Here is a 20,594-nt window from a genome sequence, read left to right as displayed (position 1 = left end):
CTTGCTCTCTGTTACTTGTTTCATATGGGAGGGAGGGCTGAAGAATTTCTATAAGTTTGCTAATATTATCCATAGTTCCTCTAATAAACCAAAGGGTGAGATCAGGCCCCTGGGTTTGAGACAACTATACTTGTACCCGCGCATTTTAAAATGCATCCTTAAAACAACTGCTCTCCAGTTAAAGGGGAAAAAAAACCCAAACTTTATTTTCTCCTCCTGAAGGTCTCATGCATGTATTTGAACTTCTTCCTTCCACTTTGTCATATGGTTATTCTGAAACTCATTTACACAATTCTATCTCCTACACTGATTAAATTCAGACAGACCAAAGAAAGCTTGCTGTTCAGGAGGAGATGTGTGCTCCTTTAAGCCTCTTGAGGAAAAGGGCAAATACTCAAATTGCTGATATGAAACAAGGAGGTAAGTTTTCTAAACTGATTTTCGAGGGCAGTACCCAGCAATCTACCACACTTGGGGTTTCAGGGATGTGACTGTACTCAAAGGTCAACCTTTTAGCCTCTTCCCTGCCTAGAAACAAAACATGAGGGAGCAGCTACCCACAGCACACTGCAAGCAGTGCAGCCAGATCTCATCCCCAGACACAAAACAGAGGGCAATTCGTATTACAGAAGCTTCCAGATTTTTCTGAAATTTACAGAGGTAAAATCACTCACCTTTAGTTCATGCCATTTCTCAAAATATACGGATAAGACATGGATGCTCTTAAGGAAGCAGGTGTCAACTAAAAATTCATGCATTTACAGCAAATTTGAGTTTTAGTTTCCAACACGAGGTGGAAAACTCAACATATTTTGCTACACATAGCTAAGACAGACATTTAAGGACACAGAAATAATAAAACAACAAGCAGAGAAAACAGTGTTGAAGAGCCATTTTCATAACTCTCCACATGTACATATGTGTACATGAGACTTCACTGATCAAGTAGAAGCTGCCTGCTGGGGACTCCACAAGTAAACGAAATACGTAAGTCGTTCTTTGCTAACCAAACCTTCACCAAAGCACAGAGTGCAACATTTCCAGCTCAAGTTAGCTTCTACTTCACTTCTAAGATGAAGAAGCATCTTAAGACCACCACAGGACTTGGTCTAACTGTATCAGGCAAACTCTATTTGAAGATTGTTCACTGATAGCCTTCTAAACTGAGTTAATGCTGCCATTAAGTTAGTATGATTTTGTTGTACATGTATAGACAACTTTTTTTTCTTTTAAAAGAAACTGGGTACCAGGTCAGAAATGAGAAAACAATGAATGTAAGAACACAGGTCTGCTAAGTCTTTTTGAGAATATATGGTATAAAGTATAAATCTGGCATTTATACTCAGCCAAATTATAGGATAAGACTATAAAACAGGCTCTGACAGTCATTCTAGTAGCCAAATTTCCAGTCAGGAAAAATGAAGACATGCTTTTATCTGCTTTAACTATTGCTTCTCTCTTTGCAAAGTTACATACACAGAGCAGGCTTTCTTTTCTTTGTCCACGCGTGCTCCAGATGCTGCAGTTGCAGTAGTGCCAGTTGCAGCTGAGAACAAACTTCCACCAGTTCAGGCAAAAAAAAGGTCACCTTAGTTGTCCTTTAATAAGGAAGAATGTCAGCTGTCTCCATTTGTACTCTTCACTAAGCAATCTGTATCCCTTTTATTCACCATCAGAATTAAGAATAATCCAGGGCCTCCTATAAGCAGATAACTCCACAGGAGATTTATTTCAAAATTACTGAATGCCATTGTAATATTAAAAAATGGCATTTATACTGGCAAATAAAATATGCTTAGACAAAGCCATAAGAAGCTGCTAGTCAGAAAAGTGTGATGCCACTAGGAAAACTGAAAATAAAAGGCTATTCTCTTTAGCATGAATACTTCACTGGTATTTCCAGAGTGTTACTCAGCTAATTCTAACATTTTCTTTGAATAGTAAATTCCACATCCATAAAAAACATTGTTTCCAATTCAATAATGAAAATGCATATTAGCTCCCTCCCAGCCTTTTTAGGAGAAAAAAAAAAAAAAAAGAAAAATATCAAAAAAACCCCACAGACACTGTTGAAATTGTAGTTTTGGATAACCACAAACATTCCTGAGAACTTTGTCAGGGTGGGAAACCCTCTTATCCTACACAAAACCAGAAAAGACTTCCTGTAAGCAAGCATTTCTTTTAAAGCTCTTGGTTCTTGTTTTGAAAGGAAAACAGCTGGTGGAAACCGCCTGCAGCTCCACCTCGACAGTCTTCTCATTAAGCACACAACTGGATGGCTGTTAAGACCACTGCAGCACTGGGAATGGTGTGTGTTCAAGCATGTTCTCATATGACAAAAATGCAAACAGAAGCCACTGAAAACTCCAGAAGGGAAAAAATACCCACCATAAATATTGCCTTTGATTCAGTTTAAAATTTCTAAGATCTCAAAACTCGCACTCTTTCTTAGCTTCCTACTGATGAGCTAAACCAGTCATATGTCCCATTTACTCCTACTTACACACTCTCTAGCAGTCCTTCACTTCAGCTGTACAGGCAATTGCTTACATGGTTTTGGTTTTGTTGGTTTGTTTTGTTGGGTTTTTTTGCAAGACAATTCAGAATACAGAGACATTTATCATCTAAATGAGTTGAGAAGATAGCTTTTACTACCCCTAAGTGCAAGAACAGCTGTAGACCTCCTTAACTAGATGGAGACTTATAGAAGTTGTAAGCCATTTTCTTCTTTAAATTTCTGAAGAAATTTTGCCGTCTTACGGCTCTGGGCTTCTGTTCCATAAATTAATGCACAAATAACTGCCTGTCTCTTCCTCAGTGATTGATGGGGGAGGTTGCAAATAGGTTTTGTAGCAAGTCCAGAAGTTAACAAACCTACATTCTTGTAGTGCAAAGAAGGAGAGGCATATCTAAAGCCAAGTACTCCCAAATGAGAATGCCCTGCACCAGATCCCTTCTTCAACTGAGGGAAATCCAGCTGAGCAGTTCTGCTGTTTTGAGGGTGGGGTAAAAGGAGAGGAAAAAAAAATTGGAAAAAATAAAGAGGGAATTAAAAAAAGGGGGGGGGGCAGAATGGGGGGCAGTGTAACATTTCAAAAAACCAGACTCAATATATTTACAGATCAGTAGCTTAAAACCACATTTACTGCAGTCACTGTTTTAAGTAGAATATTGGAAGTGAGTCGTCCAAAGGAAGCTATCAGACCCTGCCCCTCAGCTTGAGAAGTGCCAAGTCATGGGGGAAAACAGAAGCATCCAGTTCCTGTCAGTATTTTGAATACTGGCAATGGACATAAGATGTCCAGAGTCTTTTCTAGTGTTTCTGGAATCAAATTGTGTTCTCATTTCCCCGCTGGGTCAGAGCTCAACTTTAACAATTGCATTACATGCACACCAGTTCACATCTCTTCTGGAGGTAAAAAACAGTATTTAAGTTCCCTTCAAAGACCAACCACCACCGTGATCGAGAAGGCAATTTGTTCCACAATTCATTTACCAGGCCATGGACAGTATTTCGGGTCAGGGAAGATTTGTATCCTTGTAGATAAATCTGGCCAGTTATGAGGAACTGTAACAATGACTTAGAACTGCTGATTGTGGTGCTAATACCACTTACAATGATTTTACATCAAAAAATAACAAAATACTCTTGAGGTAGCATGCTTCAGGAGCACTAAGCTGGTATGTATATCCCTGCTGTTTAGCTGCACCAATTTCAGTTAAGGCCACACGCTAATCCATGACCCTCTTTCTGTGGGACCAATACTCCATATTGGACACAGGGGACTTGGTGTCCCAAACTCTGCAAGAACACTGGCCCTTGAGATTACAGAAGGGGGAGTGCTTCCACACTCTTCTCCTCCTTTTACATTACCAGTGGATGGCTTGAAAGCTCCCTACATATGAACCTCTAGCACAGAAATAAAGCCCAGCTAAGGAGACCATGTTTACCTCACCAATATACTCAGAACGTGTGAAGTTTATCCTTCACCATTTTTAAACAGTCTGCTCTTCCCAGCACTCTTTCTTTAAAAGCAGGCTAGGCTATGAAAGAGGACCACCAAATTGTACCTCCTGGCAATCAGAATCTCCAGACAGGGATAAGTGCCACATTGCCCCATGTCCTCATACTCCAAACAATGAGTGCACACAGACAAGTGCAGACAAAAGGGGACAAGAGTATTGACACACTTTTACAAACTTTATGTGGGACCCAGTAAGCTTTACAGGAGACAAATATTATGACCATGTTATAAACTGTCAGTTTTGACTTTAAGACTAATTAAGTCAAAAATACCAAGAGAAGAAAGAACTGACATCTGCAAAGAGATAAAGAAACTTTTCAATTCTAATACAGTTAAATAAAAGACAAAAATCAATCTTATTGTATGACCATAGAGGGCAACAAAATTAAACCAATGCTGAAGCTAGACAACTCACAGAATATCAAAATTAGATACATATGTTTACAAGCAGTTTTCAAAATTTAACATCTGAATTATAAGCAATAGTTATCTGTAGCAGACTGGCCACCTCGTACCATGTTAGGACTACTGTATCAACATTTCCTTCTTCACTAACTTAAAAAAGCATATGTGCATACACATACATATTTCAATAATGAACCATGGAGATTTCATTCTCCGTTTTCTTTTTTTTTTTCCTTGCTATATTCTATGTTTAATAATTTAATCTAAGTGTTTTAGAAGGCAGCTGTTCAAAGTACATGATTCTTTTGAGGTAGGTTTCTTGATCTTTTCTTCATCCCCAACTCTTGCATGGGGTCAATATGACCAGGTAAGGACATTCACTGCAGAAACTCAGGTTGCACTGCCACATACTGAGGGTGGAACCTTCTGCAGGAGACCTAACCACCTCTAATTTTATAGAGCAACTTGTTTTCTTCCAGATGCTTCACCAATTCAGTATCACTTAAAGAACTTCAATTCATAACTTACTGCTCCATCCATTTTCTAATTCAGTAAAACCCTGCAAAAGCAATTTAGGAATCCCTTGACAATTCTCATGAGTTACAAAGCTGAAAGAACTACAAGAGGAGACAGGAATGGCTAGTTTGCCTTCCCTTCACTCCTTCATTTGTGAAGCAGAAGAATCTGTAAGAACAGATAGATTGCAATACAGTAATTCTGGGGAAAATACAGGCTACAGCTATACTATATAGATCAGTCAGTCACATAATAGCCAGAAGTACTCTTCAAGTCAGTGTATCTACCCCTCAAGCACTGACATGCAGTCATGGTTGGAAGTACCACCACAAGATTCCCTTCCCACCTTTTCTTAATTCAAACAGATTGTAAGTAGAAGCAACAGCAGCTTTTTATTATTACCACAATCTAAGACTGAAAAAAAAATAATTACTGTACTGTAGGCAGTGAAATTAATTCTCTATATTTTTTAAATTACACCGAATAATAAACAGTAACAGACAAATTATTATTAAGGTAATCAGGCATATTAATCCCTATTCAGGTATATTCTGTAATATGAAAGCACCAGAATGTTGGATAGGCATCAATGACACTCAATTCAGCAACAAAAATACCAGTTCTAAACACACAGGCATTGTATTCTATAAAGAAGATGAAAAACATGGGCAACAGTCACAACATGCACCATCTACACACTTGGGAAAGAATTTGCCTATAAGAAAACGAAATGCTCGCTTTCGCTGCCTACAGATTAAATGACAGATTAAATTTATACCTTTCAATTCTATGGAACTATGAACTAGTTAAATGGTCAAATTTGACACCAGTAAACACCAATGTTGCACTTCAGTTCTCTAGAACAGTTGTTCATCACAAACTTGTGGTCTGCTATAGAGCCCAAGTAGCACATTATGCTTCAGATTCAGCACAGATTGTGGTTTTTTGATACCGTCATCTGAAAAACTGAGATTTGCAAACTGAGTAAATTATAGGCAAGACACATCCTATTTGAAATTAAAGTGCTCCAGTAGCTGAAAGTGTTACAATACATACTAAAACTTCACCAGTGTTCAGATTCGAAGGCTGTCCGGAAGTTTTCAGGGTTATTTCTGCACTGACCATATTACTCAAGATGCTCTGAAGAAACAAACTAACCATAGACGTTGCATGCACAAGAGCTAAAAGGAATACAACCATCAAAGATGGATTTATCCTATATAATTAACAGAATTACAAACAATAACGTGCAACTCCGAAATTTTAAAGCCCACCTCAAAACCCACAGTTCTTACTTCTGATTTAAAAATTCCACAGGGAAAATAATTTTAAGAGACCCTCTTCTCCTTTAGCATGGTAGAAATCTGAAAGCCTGATTTCCTTAATCACAGCCTTTCTTGCTGAGCAGGTGAAAAACCAGGTGAAAAACATAATTTTCACATGCACCACACAGTTAAACAGAACACCTTACGTTGTGTCACTTCCAAGATCTATTCCCTTAGTACACACACTAGGGACTATCCATCCACTAGTGTATCCAACTGCAGGGACACATTACCTACCAAAGAGTCTTCACCACTGTGAGAATCACTTCCAAAATTCAGCAGTTTAAAAAACATATCAGATGCAAGAGAGAGAGCCTCCCCCCCAAAGATGCTTTAAACACTTGGTGGACTCAGTTTAGCAAGATTTACTGTTAAATTTCATCTCTGTGTATGTGAAAAATAGTGCTTTTGCCTTTAGAAATTTAGTAGGCAACTAAACTGAACATTATAGACAGAAAGCATCTTAGAATTTTATTTGTTGCATCTTTTATACAGAGTAAGCTTCACTGATATTTAATTCACTGCAGTATTCTGCTGATGTAGCAACAAAAGATTACATTATAAGCAAAGAACAGAATTTTGACTTTAAGTTTTTTTTAATATGTGGGTAATTTTTTCAGTTGACAAACAGCATCACAGTTACTAAAAAAAACCCTGAAAGAAGCACATATGCTAAGGCCAATTGTTTTTAATCTCTGATTGATAGTTTTTTTCTATATTTATCATAAATATTGGAAGCTAAACTCCAGAAACTAAAAATAAACATATCTATAGTTTCCTAGCAACCAGGATTGAAATAATGGAGAAAACATACAACAAAAAACTTATTTTTCACAGAAGTTGACATCTGTGATCTATTTACACTATATATGTTAAAATTCCACAGATTCATGAAGGGTAAGGAATTTTGAAATAATCTGTTATGCATTACTTAAAATGGCACTTCCGTAACTCACATTTCCATTTTTAAAATTGCTAAACCATTGAAAGACAATACCTGCAGTATGTCTATACCAATATTACATAAAAAAGACAAAACTACTCCATAAAGCGTCACTGAGATGCTCAACCAAAAATAATATACATTTGTATCTTTATCAAGATAGATATTACAGTAAAAATGCTCACATTAAAAAATATAGTTATTATTGTTTGGATTTTCATTAAAACTAGAAGGGACTACATGAGCCAAAGTATGAGGAATTCGTATTTAATGACATGCTTCCTCATTTTATAAAAATAATAATAGAGAAAGCTCTATTATAAATCTTTAATAATGATGGTATAATTTCCTAGTATTTTTTTAAAACCTGACTATGTGGGTGTATGTGCACACAAGTCTGTGCACATGTGCTTGTGCACGTAAACACACAAACACAAAAAATACCTAAGTTTATCTTTGACACACACACATATCCACATTCCTGCATGTAACACTTCTATAATGCAAACAGTATGCAAGGACTCCTCTGTGTGACAATCAAGTGCCACATGCTAGGTTTTCTTTTATTTCTCTTTTTATGTTTTATCTAGGAAATGCTTTGGCCAAATAAAAGCGTTCAGATTTTTAAACACCAGGAAGTGATTAAGCCATAACATCATACACAAGAAATAAATGACACTGCAAATACTTCCGATCACAAGTTCAAATGAAAGTCTGTCATGAAATGGAATGCAAATTACTGTAAAAATTAGTATTCAAATTAGTTAAACGTTATGGCAGATAACTTGCAATTTGTATAAAGTTTAAAATGTAATTTGTATTACAAAGACTGGAGATAATTTATAGATAGAACTTCTAAATACGGATATGACTGGCATTTATTTTTAAGCTTACTTCTATTAGAAATAGACTTGTTTCCTGTACAGGTGATGCTTTGTCTATACCATATACAGTAGAAAAATAAAGTCTTTACCAACCTAGAAACAGTTTATAAAACTCTTGAAGTTTCATTTCCTTTGCTAAACATGCCAAGTTTAGACTGAGAACTATAAATAAAGGTATATAGACAACAGGTAAAGTAGAACAAGTTAAGAATACTACAATTTACAGGACAGATTTTATTGTACTATGAATTCCTGTGTGCTTTGTGATAGGAATAGGGTTGACTTTTCTTTTTCATGTTTTCTTAGAAAAGATAATTACTTGCAAGAATATAACACAATATCAAGATAATTTATAATATACATGTACTTCAAACAGCAGCCAGGTTTATGGTATCATAGTAATCTATAAAGATAATCCAAGTCATAATTAGAAGTACAATACCTAGGACATAAGTGGGAAAGGCAGTTTTTATTTTGGGAAAATGGAGCAAATCAAACTCTTAAAAGCCTTAATTCTCAAAATCATCTATTTACTATAATACATACAAGACGATCTTAAATCTTGTTATAAGTGAAGATTACAACAGTGACCATCATAAAGCTTTTTTTTTTTTTCTTAACTACACAAAACATTCTAGCAGCTGAATGAGCCAAAACTGCTTTCTTCTTTGCAGACCTAGAAAGGTATATTTTGAGCATGAAAGAAAAAAAGCTGCTATGAAAAGTCTCACAGGTAGTGTTTATCTATGGCCTCCCCTTTGCTACAACTTGTAACCTTCTAAATTTTTTTACCACTAACAAAATATTCAACCAAAAGATTTGTTTAAATTAAGCAGCATTCTTTTACAGCAAAATTGGTACCAATGTAAAAGGAAAATAAATGAAAACAAAAAAGAGATAATTTAAAAATATGGCAAAAAAGAAGTAATTTGAAATTTTAGTACAACATACCACAGGAAAAAAATATGAATACAAGTTTATGATTTTGTATATACATACTCCAAAGAGGTTAATTGTCAGTACCCAAAGTATTTATTGCTATGTATTAGCAATGCATTTTTGTATATCTTTAAAGGGTCACATAAAAATAGATTTAAAGAATAGATTAATTGAAGTCCTAGATTAAAACATTGTTTGGTTTAGAGAATTTTACTACAACAAAATTCATGTTTATGTATGAAAAGTTATATAACCTTATATGAAAACGTCATGAACTATTTTCTAAACACTACATGTATTCCCAAGTGGGAAAAATTAAAATATCTAAAATATATTAGATTAAGTTTACAAGACCATCAATGATCTTTTAAACATGCAGCTGTTTACAGAACTAACAGTTTTACAAAATGTTTAGTTCAGTAATGGAACAAAGAAATAAGTAGGCAACATCAAAATTTTTGTACAATATTTGAAACTCACTTTTACAATAAGCATGTCCTTGGTATTGTGCTGTAAGAAACAATAAGCAAGTTCACTCGCCCTTAAACTGTCCACAGGTTTACTTACAAGTAAAGATGGATGGTGAGGGATTGTAAAATTCTCAACAGTGCATTTTGCATTCTTCCATAAACCGTCCTAAGCATACCATCACATACATAGCCAGGAGATTACAAAATAAACTATAGCTGGGCTTTAGTTGTATACACAGAATGCTTGAATGTGAATAAAATTGCCAAAAATAGCATGTTAAATAACAAAAACAGCCGTAAAGCAGGCTGTAAAAGCATTGAATGTTTCATAAATGTAATTTTTTAAATCATTAAATTTCTATAGAAAAATTTTATTCACAATATATTGTGACAAACCGTCACAGGAATGATATAGTGATTGCAATAAGGTATCATGCAGCAGCAGTTTTGTACTTTATAGCCATTTTTGCTTTTAAAAATTAAACCTCTCCAGTCATGCTTATCACATAGGTTTTTATCTGCAGTGTGTACAAATGAGGAACACAGTACGGGATATAACAAAAAGATGTCCAATCAGCTGGATGGGAAATATTTTTTCATAAATATGAAGTACATTACTGTATCCTGAAACATGCATGTCTATAGCTTGTCTTTACTGTCCAGTGCCAGGCTGCCTGCAATCATCTTCTATTTATATAATACCAAGAGGGTCTGCTGGTAATTGTGACTGTATCAGCTGTGGCTGTAGTGGTGGTGGTAACTGAAGAGGTACCATTGGCTCCACCATCTGCACTGTGTTGGAAGGCGGTGGCTGGCATGACACTGGGTTAGGTGCTTCTACAATCTCTCCGTTGTAAAAGAAAAATTGACACTGTTGAATGAAGGTCTCTATAACTGACTGGTGGATTTTGGTGGTAGAAAGAAACTCTCTGTTTTCAAAATCAGGTCTCATCAAAGTAGGCCAGAAACAAATTGATAAGTTATCAGCAGTCATAAAGTTGGTTTTATATTGCTGACTAACCCTGAAATGAGAACGACATGCACAGAATGAATTTAAACATGTACATAATGAACTACAAATATTTTCATAGCTCTCTAACTGTAAGCATTATTATTATTATTATTATTAAACAATCTCAAGATTTTTGTTACTTTCCTACAGATACCCTTTAAAAGATTAATTCTTAATTTTTTAAAGCAATTATACAGAAGAAAATTTAGAAAACTTTACTTGTCCAGATTTGGATCACTAAGAAATATAAACCTGATTAAGTTTTTAATTAAGAAAGAAATAAAACAACATTTCCACTAACATTTTAAAGTGACAATAATAAACAAACTTTACATTTCTCAACCAGCTATAGGATTTCCTAAAATTGAAATTTTGCCCATTCTAATTTCTTGCAGAAAAATTACAAAAATGGCTTCTTACTGTAGGACAGTCAGGTATTCACTGAACATCTATGGCATTCAAAGTAAAAGGCATCACATTAGATCGCATTAAAAATAAACACAAAACCAAACAAATCAATTGTTGATTAAAGTACATCTCTGCAGGTTCTTTTCATACCAGCCAGCAACAGAATTTCACCAAGCTGTAAAAACCATCAGCAGAAATTTCACCAATGTCAATATACATTAATTTTTATTTAAATAAAATAAAACACACAGGTTCCCAACTGAGTTTCTCTTCCTACAAGCTTCCTGCTTTTAAGCAGGGGCTGAAACAGGTTCTTCACTTAAGATCTAAATTCGTTATTACAATACCACTACAAGGAAAATAAAAAAGGTAAAACAAAACAAACAAGCCCAACAAACTAACCTGTTACCAAATTCATAATCTACAACTAAATACCTCCTCAGAAAAAACACACTACTTTTCATAGCAATAGGCTAGGAAGAGCTAGGATATTTTGTTTTCTAAAAATATCCTGCATTCTAAAGTAACATCACAATCTTATCTAGAAGTAATTAGTGAGAGATAAAATCACGTGTTAATAAATATGACAAAAACCTAAGATATTAATTCAGTTGGGAATATGCAATTCCTCTATTACAGTAGGCAACATAGGTATTACACAAAGGTAAGGGAGCTACAGTTATCCTAGAGAAACAAACAGAAAATAAAACTTAGCAACTTGTCAATTACAACTTTGATGATTAACAAGAGCGACTGCAAGATTTTATGACAGCTGTCTGTAGTCCACAGATTTAAAAGCTGTGAAACCCACAGTAAACACTAGAACTAAATGTTATAAGAAATTTATTCACTTACAATGCATGCATAGTGGTAAGTATAAGTGGTAGACTTCCATTTTAGCATGCACATTACTTATTCCAAACAGTGTGAGGGTACACAAATATTGCCTCTCAATCTGTTTTGAGCAAGTCTGGTCCAAAAGATACTTGGATACTATTTCTGAGTGACCAGAATTCATAATCTTTCTCCTAAAAGAATTACATTCTAATTTCATTTAAGGACAAAAGAACATAAAAATATAAATGTTAGCTTACATTTTTCTTAGCATTTTATTAAAGTTTTCTTCCTATGTTGAATTCTTCTGTGTATAAATTACTCCTAGACTACACTCTAGAGGTGGAACAACGAGTGAGACTTGCAAAGAATTAAATAAAATTTAAATGTAAGACATTGTGATGGGACAATGAATCTGTTAAGAGTTTTTTGAAGCAGAAGTGTCTGTACCTTTTCCCCTAAATGAAAAATACCAAAATGGATTTCAAACTCTGTAACGGTGTTTCATTAGAGAACAAACTACAACAGAATAAGTTATAAAACTGGGGAAAAAATAGCACCTGCTATGCAATAAAACTCAAATAAAAGCCAGATCATCTATGTGGCAGACTGCTTTTTTCCTGTCACTTTTGTTCTGATTTTGAAAATCTTTCAAGGGGCTTCTTTAATTGCATAAGCTAAAATATATACCCTCCATCATCCTTTAGCACTTCTAGGACTTGTTTACATGTTTGGTCTTCTTATGCACCTTTTTTCCCCTTGCAACGAGATCACTGCTTGCTGTCTCTCTCACATTGTTTCTGAAATCCAATCTGTTCTAGCTATAGACTGCTGCAACTGTGGACAACAGGTCAGGCTTCATTTATTCCCTTCTTCCTTCTCCCTCTCACCAGCTTTCTGGCATCAGACCACAGGGTGTCTGAGATCAGCTAGTATCTACTACAGAAAACTACATTTCCCCCATTTCCATTTTCTTTTAGAACATGCTGCAGCATGTTCCAGCAAATGAAGCAGTAGGGACCTGTGGCTGGAAATGAGAAAAGAAGAAAAGCATTGCACTTCTTTCCCAGCTGTAGCTAACAACTAGATTAAACAATCAACTTTATTCTCTCCTATGTTTAAACTTTACCTCTGTCCTTTCTAAGGGTGAACAGAAACCTACCAACTTGCATGCCATCTCCTACCAAACTTTCTTAAACTACTCCAGAATCTTCTTGTAAGTCCTTGGTAAATATCTATGCATCTTCTTTCCCTTTTCATTTGGAGTAAACGTGAAGAGACTTTCTCTTGATCCTGCCACTTTCTTGCACTACAGACTCTTCAGGAATTTCAGCTGTAAACGCTATGATCAGACTTTAAAACTTGTACACCTCTGTCTTCCCAGACTTCAGAAGCATATTAAGGAAAAGGTTCTTCACTCTTATTTCAAAAACAAACTCATTAGGATAATGCTTGTATTTTTCATTCCAATAACGAAGTCCTATGCTTGCGGACACATGAAAACTGGTACCTGTCACCAACCACTATTAATTATACAACAATACCATATTTCTCACTCTAACGTCATATGATATAAAAACAAAGCATTTAAAACATCAGTTTCTGATGAGGAAAAAACTCTTCTGTCGTGGAGGACTGTTTAACCTCATTTAGTGAACAATTAATTTGACGAACAAAATTTTAATTATATACTAGCAGTAATGTACCACAAATCAATCCTTTAAAAATAAACACAGACTGCAAAGAAGTCAGTTACAAGTTCCCTTTAAGATCCTGTATCTACCTCTATATACACATGCAATTGCTTATGCTCAAGCAGTTTTTTTCGTTGAATGGAATGCAACAACCTGACACTGCGAATGAGAGAAAATAGCAGACTTTCTTGCTGAAGACAAGATTATTTTGTTACTAGTGACCCACAATGTATATCAGACATCATTAAAAGAAAGACAATGGACTGGAGAGCAAAGGTAAGCTTCATGTCTGTACATATGCATGCATTAGAACCAATTTGGTATGTTTTAAAATTTATATTTAGCTCTTCTGCTTGCAGCAATCCAAGTACTTGACACTGTGCATTCAGCTGTGCTATGCTAACAGGTGACCAGCTGAAGACTTCTGACAATTCAGAGATTGCCACTCTTCCATGAAAATTTCTATTAGGCCCATTAAGAACAAAGGGCTGAATTTGCATTTCGCAAGATTGCAATGGCAAAACTGAACCATTTCCCTGCAAAGAAAAACAGGTAACTTCACAAAGCTCTAGCAGGTCATATACCTATGAGAGAGAAGTGTAAAAGTATGGGCCTAAATTCTGAAGTTTCTCATACATTCAGGAAAAAGAGAAGACTCCTTCCAAACTGCAAAAGAGAGCACCTACATTTTCCCTGTTAACTAAATAAGGAAGTTCAAAGGTCTCATTTTGTCCCCATATTACATGCACTGCTGCGGTAAAGGCCAACAGCATCCTAGTTTGCATTAGCAGTGCTGTCAGCAGGCTTAGGGAGGTAATCTTTCCCCTCTACTCAGCACTGCAAAGGCCACATCTGGAGTATGAGGTTGAGATCTGGGTTCTCCAGCACAACAGACACATGGACATACTGAAGTAAGCCAAATGAGGGGACACAAAAATCATTAAGAGATCTCTCAAATGAGGAAAGGCTGAGAAACGTGGAACTGATCCTGGAAAAGCTCAGGAGAACTCTTATCATTAGTTTTAAATATCCGATTGAACAGTGTAGACTGACACTCTTTTGAGTGGTGTCCACTGCCAGGACAAAAAGCTACAGGCACACACACAGAAAATTTCCTCAAAAGAACTCTTTTTTACTGTGAGGGTGAACGAAGTTGCCCAGAGAGACTGTGGAGTCTCCCTCCTTGGACATACTAAAAACCAAATTGGGCACCATCCTGGGTAATCTGTTCTAGCTGACTCTGCCAAGAGTTGGACTAAATGATTTTCAAAAGGTCCCCTACAACCTCAACAATTCCGTGAATCTGTCTAAAAATGTAGAAAAAAAAATATCACAAGCTAACGTTTAAGTGACATTACTGGATAAAGTTGTAAAGTTGTTCTTTGTTAAAAAAAAAAAAGTTACATTAGCTTGGGCATGTTTATTTTTTTCTAATAATGTAGTTAATCTCATTCAGTGCATTTCAGAGAATAATCCCATTTTAGCTGAAAAAGGAACATGAGTAAGATGGTCTTTTTCTTCCTTTTCTATGACTAAATATTGTATACTTTTGCACAGAAAGGGTCAGGTTATAAGGCAGTACACATCTGCTGGCATCAGATTATTTTAGTATACAGATAAAAATTTTAAAAGAGAAAACCATTTAATTTTTCATGCAAGAGGCAAGATTTAGGAAGCAAGTATAACCACTCATTCAGCATGGTTTTTGGATGCTACATTTTAGATTCTGATTGAAGTTATCCCTGCTTTAAGGGTGGGGAGAGGGGTGGGTTTAGGCAAAAGGACTTCCAGGTCTCCTAAAATCCATATTAGTCTATATTTTTTATGTCTACTTCGTGGAAAGGTGGGGGGGGGTAGAGAGAAAGAAATTTGTGTTTGTGGTGATTTGTGTCTTTCAAGCCTTTTTGTTATGTACACCAAACACTCTTACAACTTCATAATAGTGACAAATGTCAGATACTCATACTTCAATAAAATCTGAGAACAGAATATACAAAACTTTTCTAATCAACCTCTAAGTTCATTTTCCCCCCACACAAACTAACAGATGATCAATGCAGCATGGAATATTCATTTCCAGCAGTGAATTCATTGTTACTAACCCAATCTTTTTTGTAAATGTTATAACTTAAAAGAAATTTTAGTAAAAAAAAAAATACTAAACCTGTTTAGATGTGTTATTACATATTTGAAGACATCATAGTTCACTGGGTGGAATTTCTTCACAATTTCTTTTAACTCGTGTAGCCGTTCTGTCTTATCCATGATTTCTATAGAAATAAGTGACATTTTCTGACACATCTAGAAAGATATACTGAATAAAGTGTTGTTAAGTCTTTTTTCTAGTATAGTGGTACAGATAAGATATTCAGAGAAATATCAAGTGAGAAAATACTTGATAAAATTCCTATCTGCATATATTATTGCACAGAATAGCTTTTTTATTATAGAGTTAACTACCTAAACAAAAATATTTTCCTGTATTAAAGCAGAATTTTTCATCTGTGTTTAACAACAATGAACCACTTAATTAGCTCATTGTTGCCTTGTAGAATGGTAACTGAAAATGTGACAGGGTCATTTGTTAGATTTTCCTCTGCTTGTAAAATGGTATGACTTAGATACAAGATTTATTCAGAAAGATTTGGAAGGAAGACATTCACATGACTTTAGCATATCTTAAGCTTATCAGTTATTCAAATAATTAAAAAAATTATAAATGAGCCCAGTGAAACTATTTTAAATACACTGTATAAAGGAGAATGGGGATTTTCAGCGGCCCAATAAACATTATTTATACTTCAAAGAGGAAGAAGCAACATGTAAGAAAGAGCTATGGAATAAAACAAAAAAATAATACAAGCTCACCTCTATCACTTGACTGCACTGCTAAAAATAAATTTGATGTACCCTAGTATCATAGAAATAAGAGTAAATATGCTCCAATATATCCCCCAAAGACTTCTAAAGCAGTGCTATTGGTGTTTTAAAATAGTAAATCCATATATACTTTAATCTATTGCATGTTTTGACTGTAATTTAACTGATACACTTTTAAGAAAAAAAAAACCCTAACTAATTACATTAAACAAGCAATTTTCCTCAAAAGTACAGCAAAAATACCACAAACGGTCATCTAAAGATGTCATCCAGAAACAAAGTTTCTAGGGGACTACACATTAATCAAGTCCAGCCCCAAGCCTTACGTTTACCCTAGCATCTTCATGTTTTGAACAAAAAGGTATTATGAATACTGCACGTCACACTTGTATCCTGCAAAAACGCGTAGCAGTCTTTTTCTCAAACAGTTTGCTGCCAGTACAAGAGAGAGACTCTTTACAAAGGAAGAATTTAGTCATTTCACTTTAAAGTGCCTGAAAAACTGTTTGTAAGGCAAACAAAATTAACTAGTTCATCTTATAAGGAGGTCAAAAATTTTTGGAAAAAATCTAAAAAGACAATTAACATAATATTCCATAGATGTGTCTGATTCCTAAATCCTACTTTGAATGTAAGACTTCACGAATTCAAGGGGTTTTTCCCCTGTTAACAACTGCAATACAGCTCCAAGACCTTTCATGACATGCAGCGTTAATACAGAAGTGACAAAAAGCATATTTCTCCAATTAGATTTTCTAGGAAAGGAAGAAATAATGAGCCACAACTTATTCAGAAAAAATAACATATTACACATCTATTATCATGTAGTTCTGCTAATTTTAAAGAATATAAAAAATTTAAATGCCTAAACAATATTTAAAACTATTTCAGCGCAGCTAGTCCTTTCAACTTGCAATGAAGTAAAGATTCCGATATGGGAAATCAATATAATACAACTCGATCAAGACAAGTTTGTTTATCACTTACTTGATGTTTCTAACAATTCTTGATGCAAAGAGTAAGGAATTAATGGATCTGGCAGATCTGCGAAAAAAGCTTTAAGAGCCCCAGCCACTGCATTTACTGTTACTCCCATAGACTCTAGACTGATATTATGATCTGCAAAAAAAAATTAAAGAGCAGTGTAAATAAAACCTAAAGCTATCATTCCTCACAGTATTTTATAAAAATGCTGTCAAACATTTGTCAAAAAATGCATGAAAAGGCGAACCTATGGATAAGCTGTCATCACTTTGACCCACATAAAATCAAATACAGGAAAATCTGACAGTATAAGGGACCAGAATAATTGTTTAATTCTAATGCAGAATTTGTTGTTGTCTAATTCTTCATGCAGTTAAATAATTTTCTATTTGCCACTAATTGGCTTTTGATTATTCAATTTTGCCCAATATTAAGTTTTAAATTCTATTTCCAGAAAAGACTGTAAAAAAATGGTACAGGGTGCCTCAACTTGCATATTCTATGTGACTGTGGATCACATCACCACACAAATCCTGCTAGACTACCAAACTTTGTGTTTTATAACTAAGGACTTTTGCAAAAATTAAATTTATAATAATAAAGTCGTGCTACATAACATTAAAATAAGGCTAGACGTAGAAGCATTGTAAACCACAGAATTTCGAGTATTTAAAATCTGAAATTTTGAAAATGCTAAGTTTACCTTTCAGAAGTCCTCTCTACCTGAAACTCTGGAACTCTCTTTAATAAGGTAACTGAAGAAAATCTAGCATTATACTCAGATTACGTGGAACACCATAGTGAAGTATAAGAAACTAATACATTAGTACATTAACTTTCCTTATCATCTAAGAGGCTCAACTTTACGGTTAAAATCCAAGAAATTTTAAGAAGTTTTTCATTTTGAAATACCAACTTAGATCATAAATTAAATGAGAAAACAGAAGGAAAATATAAAGCAGACCCCCTGTTTCAACGTAAGTGAACGGTATAATCTACCAATCATGTTCCAGGATACTTCAGCATGAGAAAGGTGTTATTAGAAACTTATTATCAAAACTTAATCGCTAGTATATACTACTTAAGACTGCTTTCAAGAAAATAAGTATGCAGAGGTACTACATTTTGGGGAATACATGGGAGAAGTGAATGCCTTAATGCCTAGGACTAACGAACTATTAACACAAAAGCAGCTAGGACTGCATTTAGACTCTTCTGAACACTAGAATACTGCCTAGAAAATATTTTAACAGTACTTCAAGCCATCTGCAGCAAGATTCTACCTCATCTTTGGCTAATACACAGCTTCACTGGTAATAACCTGGACTATACCAATACCACCTATCAAAATATTAAGTACTCAGTGCTACAGAAGCCAGTTTTAAAGTGCAGTCCTTTTATACTCACTATGATAAATCCATAGAGAATTCAAATTCTGTTTTATCTTTAAATAACAAAATCTGTCATTACCTTGATCAAACTGTTTCTGAATGTTGTCTTGATCAGTTTTATTCCCACTAACACGGTACAGGCCTTCAGTACATAATCCTTAGGAGAGGAAAAAAATATTCAAAAACAAGTTTATATAGTATAGAGCAAAACAGAGTTAGTCATAGTTAACTAATTCAGAAACCAAAAGTAGGAATACACATCTTAAATGCCTAAAAAGTAACATGTTAACCATTACAGTGATAGAAAAATATCAAACCCACAAAATACCAGTTGTCTATTGAGTCCACTATTTTGTTTAATATAAATCAGAGGAAATCACATTGTAGGTTAACAAGAACCTGACTGCAGGCAATTGCGGAATAATTTCCCAATAAATTATTCTGTTCCTGATCTCTACTAGACTGTTATTTGCATCTTTTTTTTTCATCATCAAAAATCTTAATTCTGCGGTTTGGTATCCACATAATTTATGTTTTTAATAACCGTCTTCACCATTTAGGCTTAACAACTTACTATGGCAAGTAATAACACACTAACAAAATACTCTGCAGAAAAATCAAGCATTTGTAATTGACTCCTGAGCTTTTAATTTCAAGATGTAACACTCCTACATGAGACAAAGACTTAATCTTCTAACATACTTTCCCTTTTACCATCTATATTTTATAAACTTTGAATCCATCTCTCCTCGCTTTTCTAAGGTAAGTTATCACATCATTTACAAGTCTTTCTTTAAGGGGCAGGGAAAGACGGGAAAAGAAGAAGGGTGTTAGGAAGCAGAGTTACTCCACGCTTCTCATCATTACTTTGGTTTACTATGTGTTATGAAGTCATCACAATTACAGCAGTCATTCTAGATAAACAACATTAAAAATTACACCTTTATTATGTGCACACAGAACCGCTCACTGCACTCCAGTGCTTAGGCTTGCTATCACATTCCTATCATTTTTGCCCAGTGACTCACTGAATGAAAATGTCCATCCCGCTATTCACACCACTAACAAAGATTGTTTTCTTTGTTAATTCAGAATCTATTAAGGAATATAAGCAATTTACAGTTCTATAATTCTCCATGTTACCTTTATGGGTGCAAAATTATCTATATGCTAGATCTCCATGATTCTATTTAAAAATTCACAAGTTCTAGAACGTCAGGAAATCTCTTGGCTTTTCACCATCCCAGTCCAGTAACTGAAAGCATTTTAGATTATCAGATCAATACATAACTCCTCTGTCAAACCACAGTCATGGAGCGTGCCTTTTAAGTTACCAAGAAACACTAGGAATCCTGTTACAATGCTCAAAATCCAGAAAGCGGTTAACTGCTTCATACTGACAGGAAATTTATACCAAATAATTTGATATCAACTTCTCTAACTCTTAATGCCTTGACAATTCATGTCTCTTTACTGGCTGAATCAAGGTTATTTCAGTAAGCCTTTCTTCAATGAACTTTAGTATCTACTATATAGCTTTCCAAATCCATAGACAAATGTTTTCTCTTGTAAATATACACCTAAACAGACCTTTCAAAAAAACTGAGCCTCATTCGCTCATGTCCAGAAAAAGCATCAGGAGATAATAGTTCAGTGGCAGAGGGCAAAAACTGGTTTCAATGATTCAGTTATTTCCACAACTGGGAAGGGTTTCAACCCCCTCTTCAAAACAAGGCCCCAAATGTGCTACCTGCTATCACAGACAGAAACACTTTACATTCCTCTTCCAGAAGTTAGGAAGAAAGAAATATAAAAAAACACTGGTAGATAAGCATAACCTAAGATCAAGATTCTCTTTGCTTAGTATGGGAGAATTCTAAGTTG

At 34.9% G+C, this 20,594-nt stretch overlaps 1 protein-coding gene across 2 annotated transcripts in view; it reads right to left on the bottom strand.

Annotated features, from left to right (window-relative positions):
- Positions 1–7,677: 7,677 nt before the first annotated feature.
- Positions 7,678–20,594, bottom strand: part of ARHGAP5 (Rho GTPase activating protein 5) — a 49,767-nt gene continuing 36,850 nt past the window's right edge. For both annotated transcript variants that reach the window (XM_069858429.1, XM_069858430.1), the window contains 4 exons: positions 18,790–18,867; positions 17,323–17,454; positions 15,620–15,725; positions 7,678–10,529 (listed from right to left, as the gene is read on the bottom strand). In XM_069858429.1, coding sequence (XP_069714530.1) covers positions 10,199–10,529; positions 15,620–15,725; positions 17,323–17,454; positions 18,790–18,867 — 647 coding nt within the window. In that variant the 3' untranslated portion in view covers positions 7,678–10,198. The remainder of the gene's footprint in view (positions 10,530–15,619; positions 15,726–17,322; positions 17,455–18,789; positions 18,868–20,594) is intronic.

The sequence above is a fragment of the Phaenicophaeus curvirostris genome, chromosome 5, assembly GCF_032191515.1.
Source record: "Phaenicophaeus curvirostris isolate KB17595 chromosome 5, BPBGC_Pcur_1.0, whole genome shotgun sequence".
NCBI classification, from domain to species: domain Eukaryota; kingdom Metazoa; phylum Chordata; class Aves; order Cuculiformes; family Cuculidae; genus Phaenicophaeus; species Phaenicophaeus curvirostris.
Note: the sequence above shows the minus strand (reverse complement) of the source record. Positions and strands in the feature narration are given on the sequence as shown.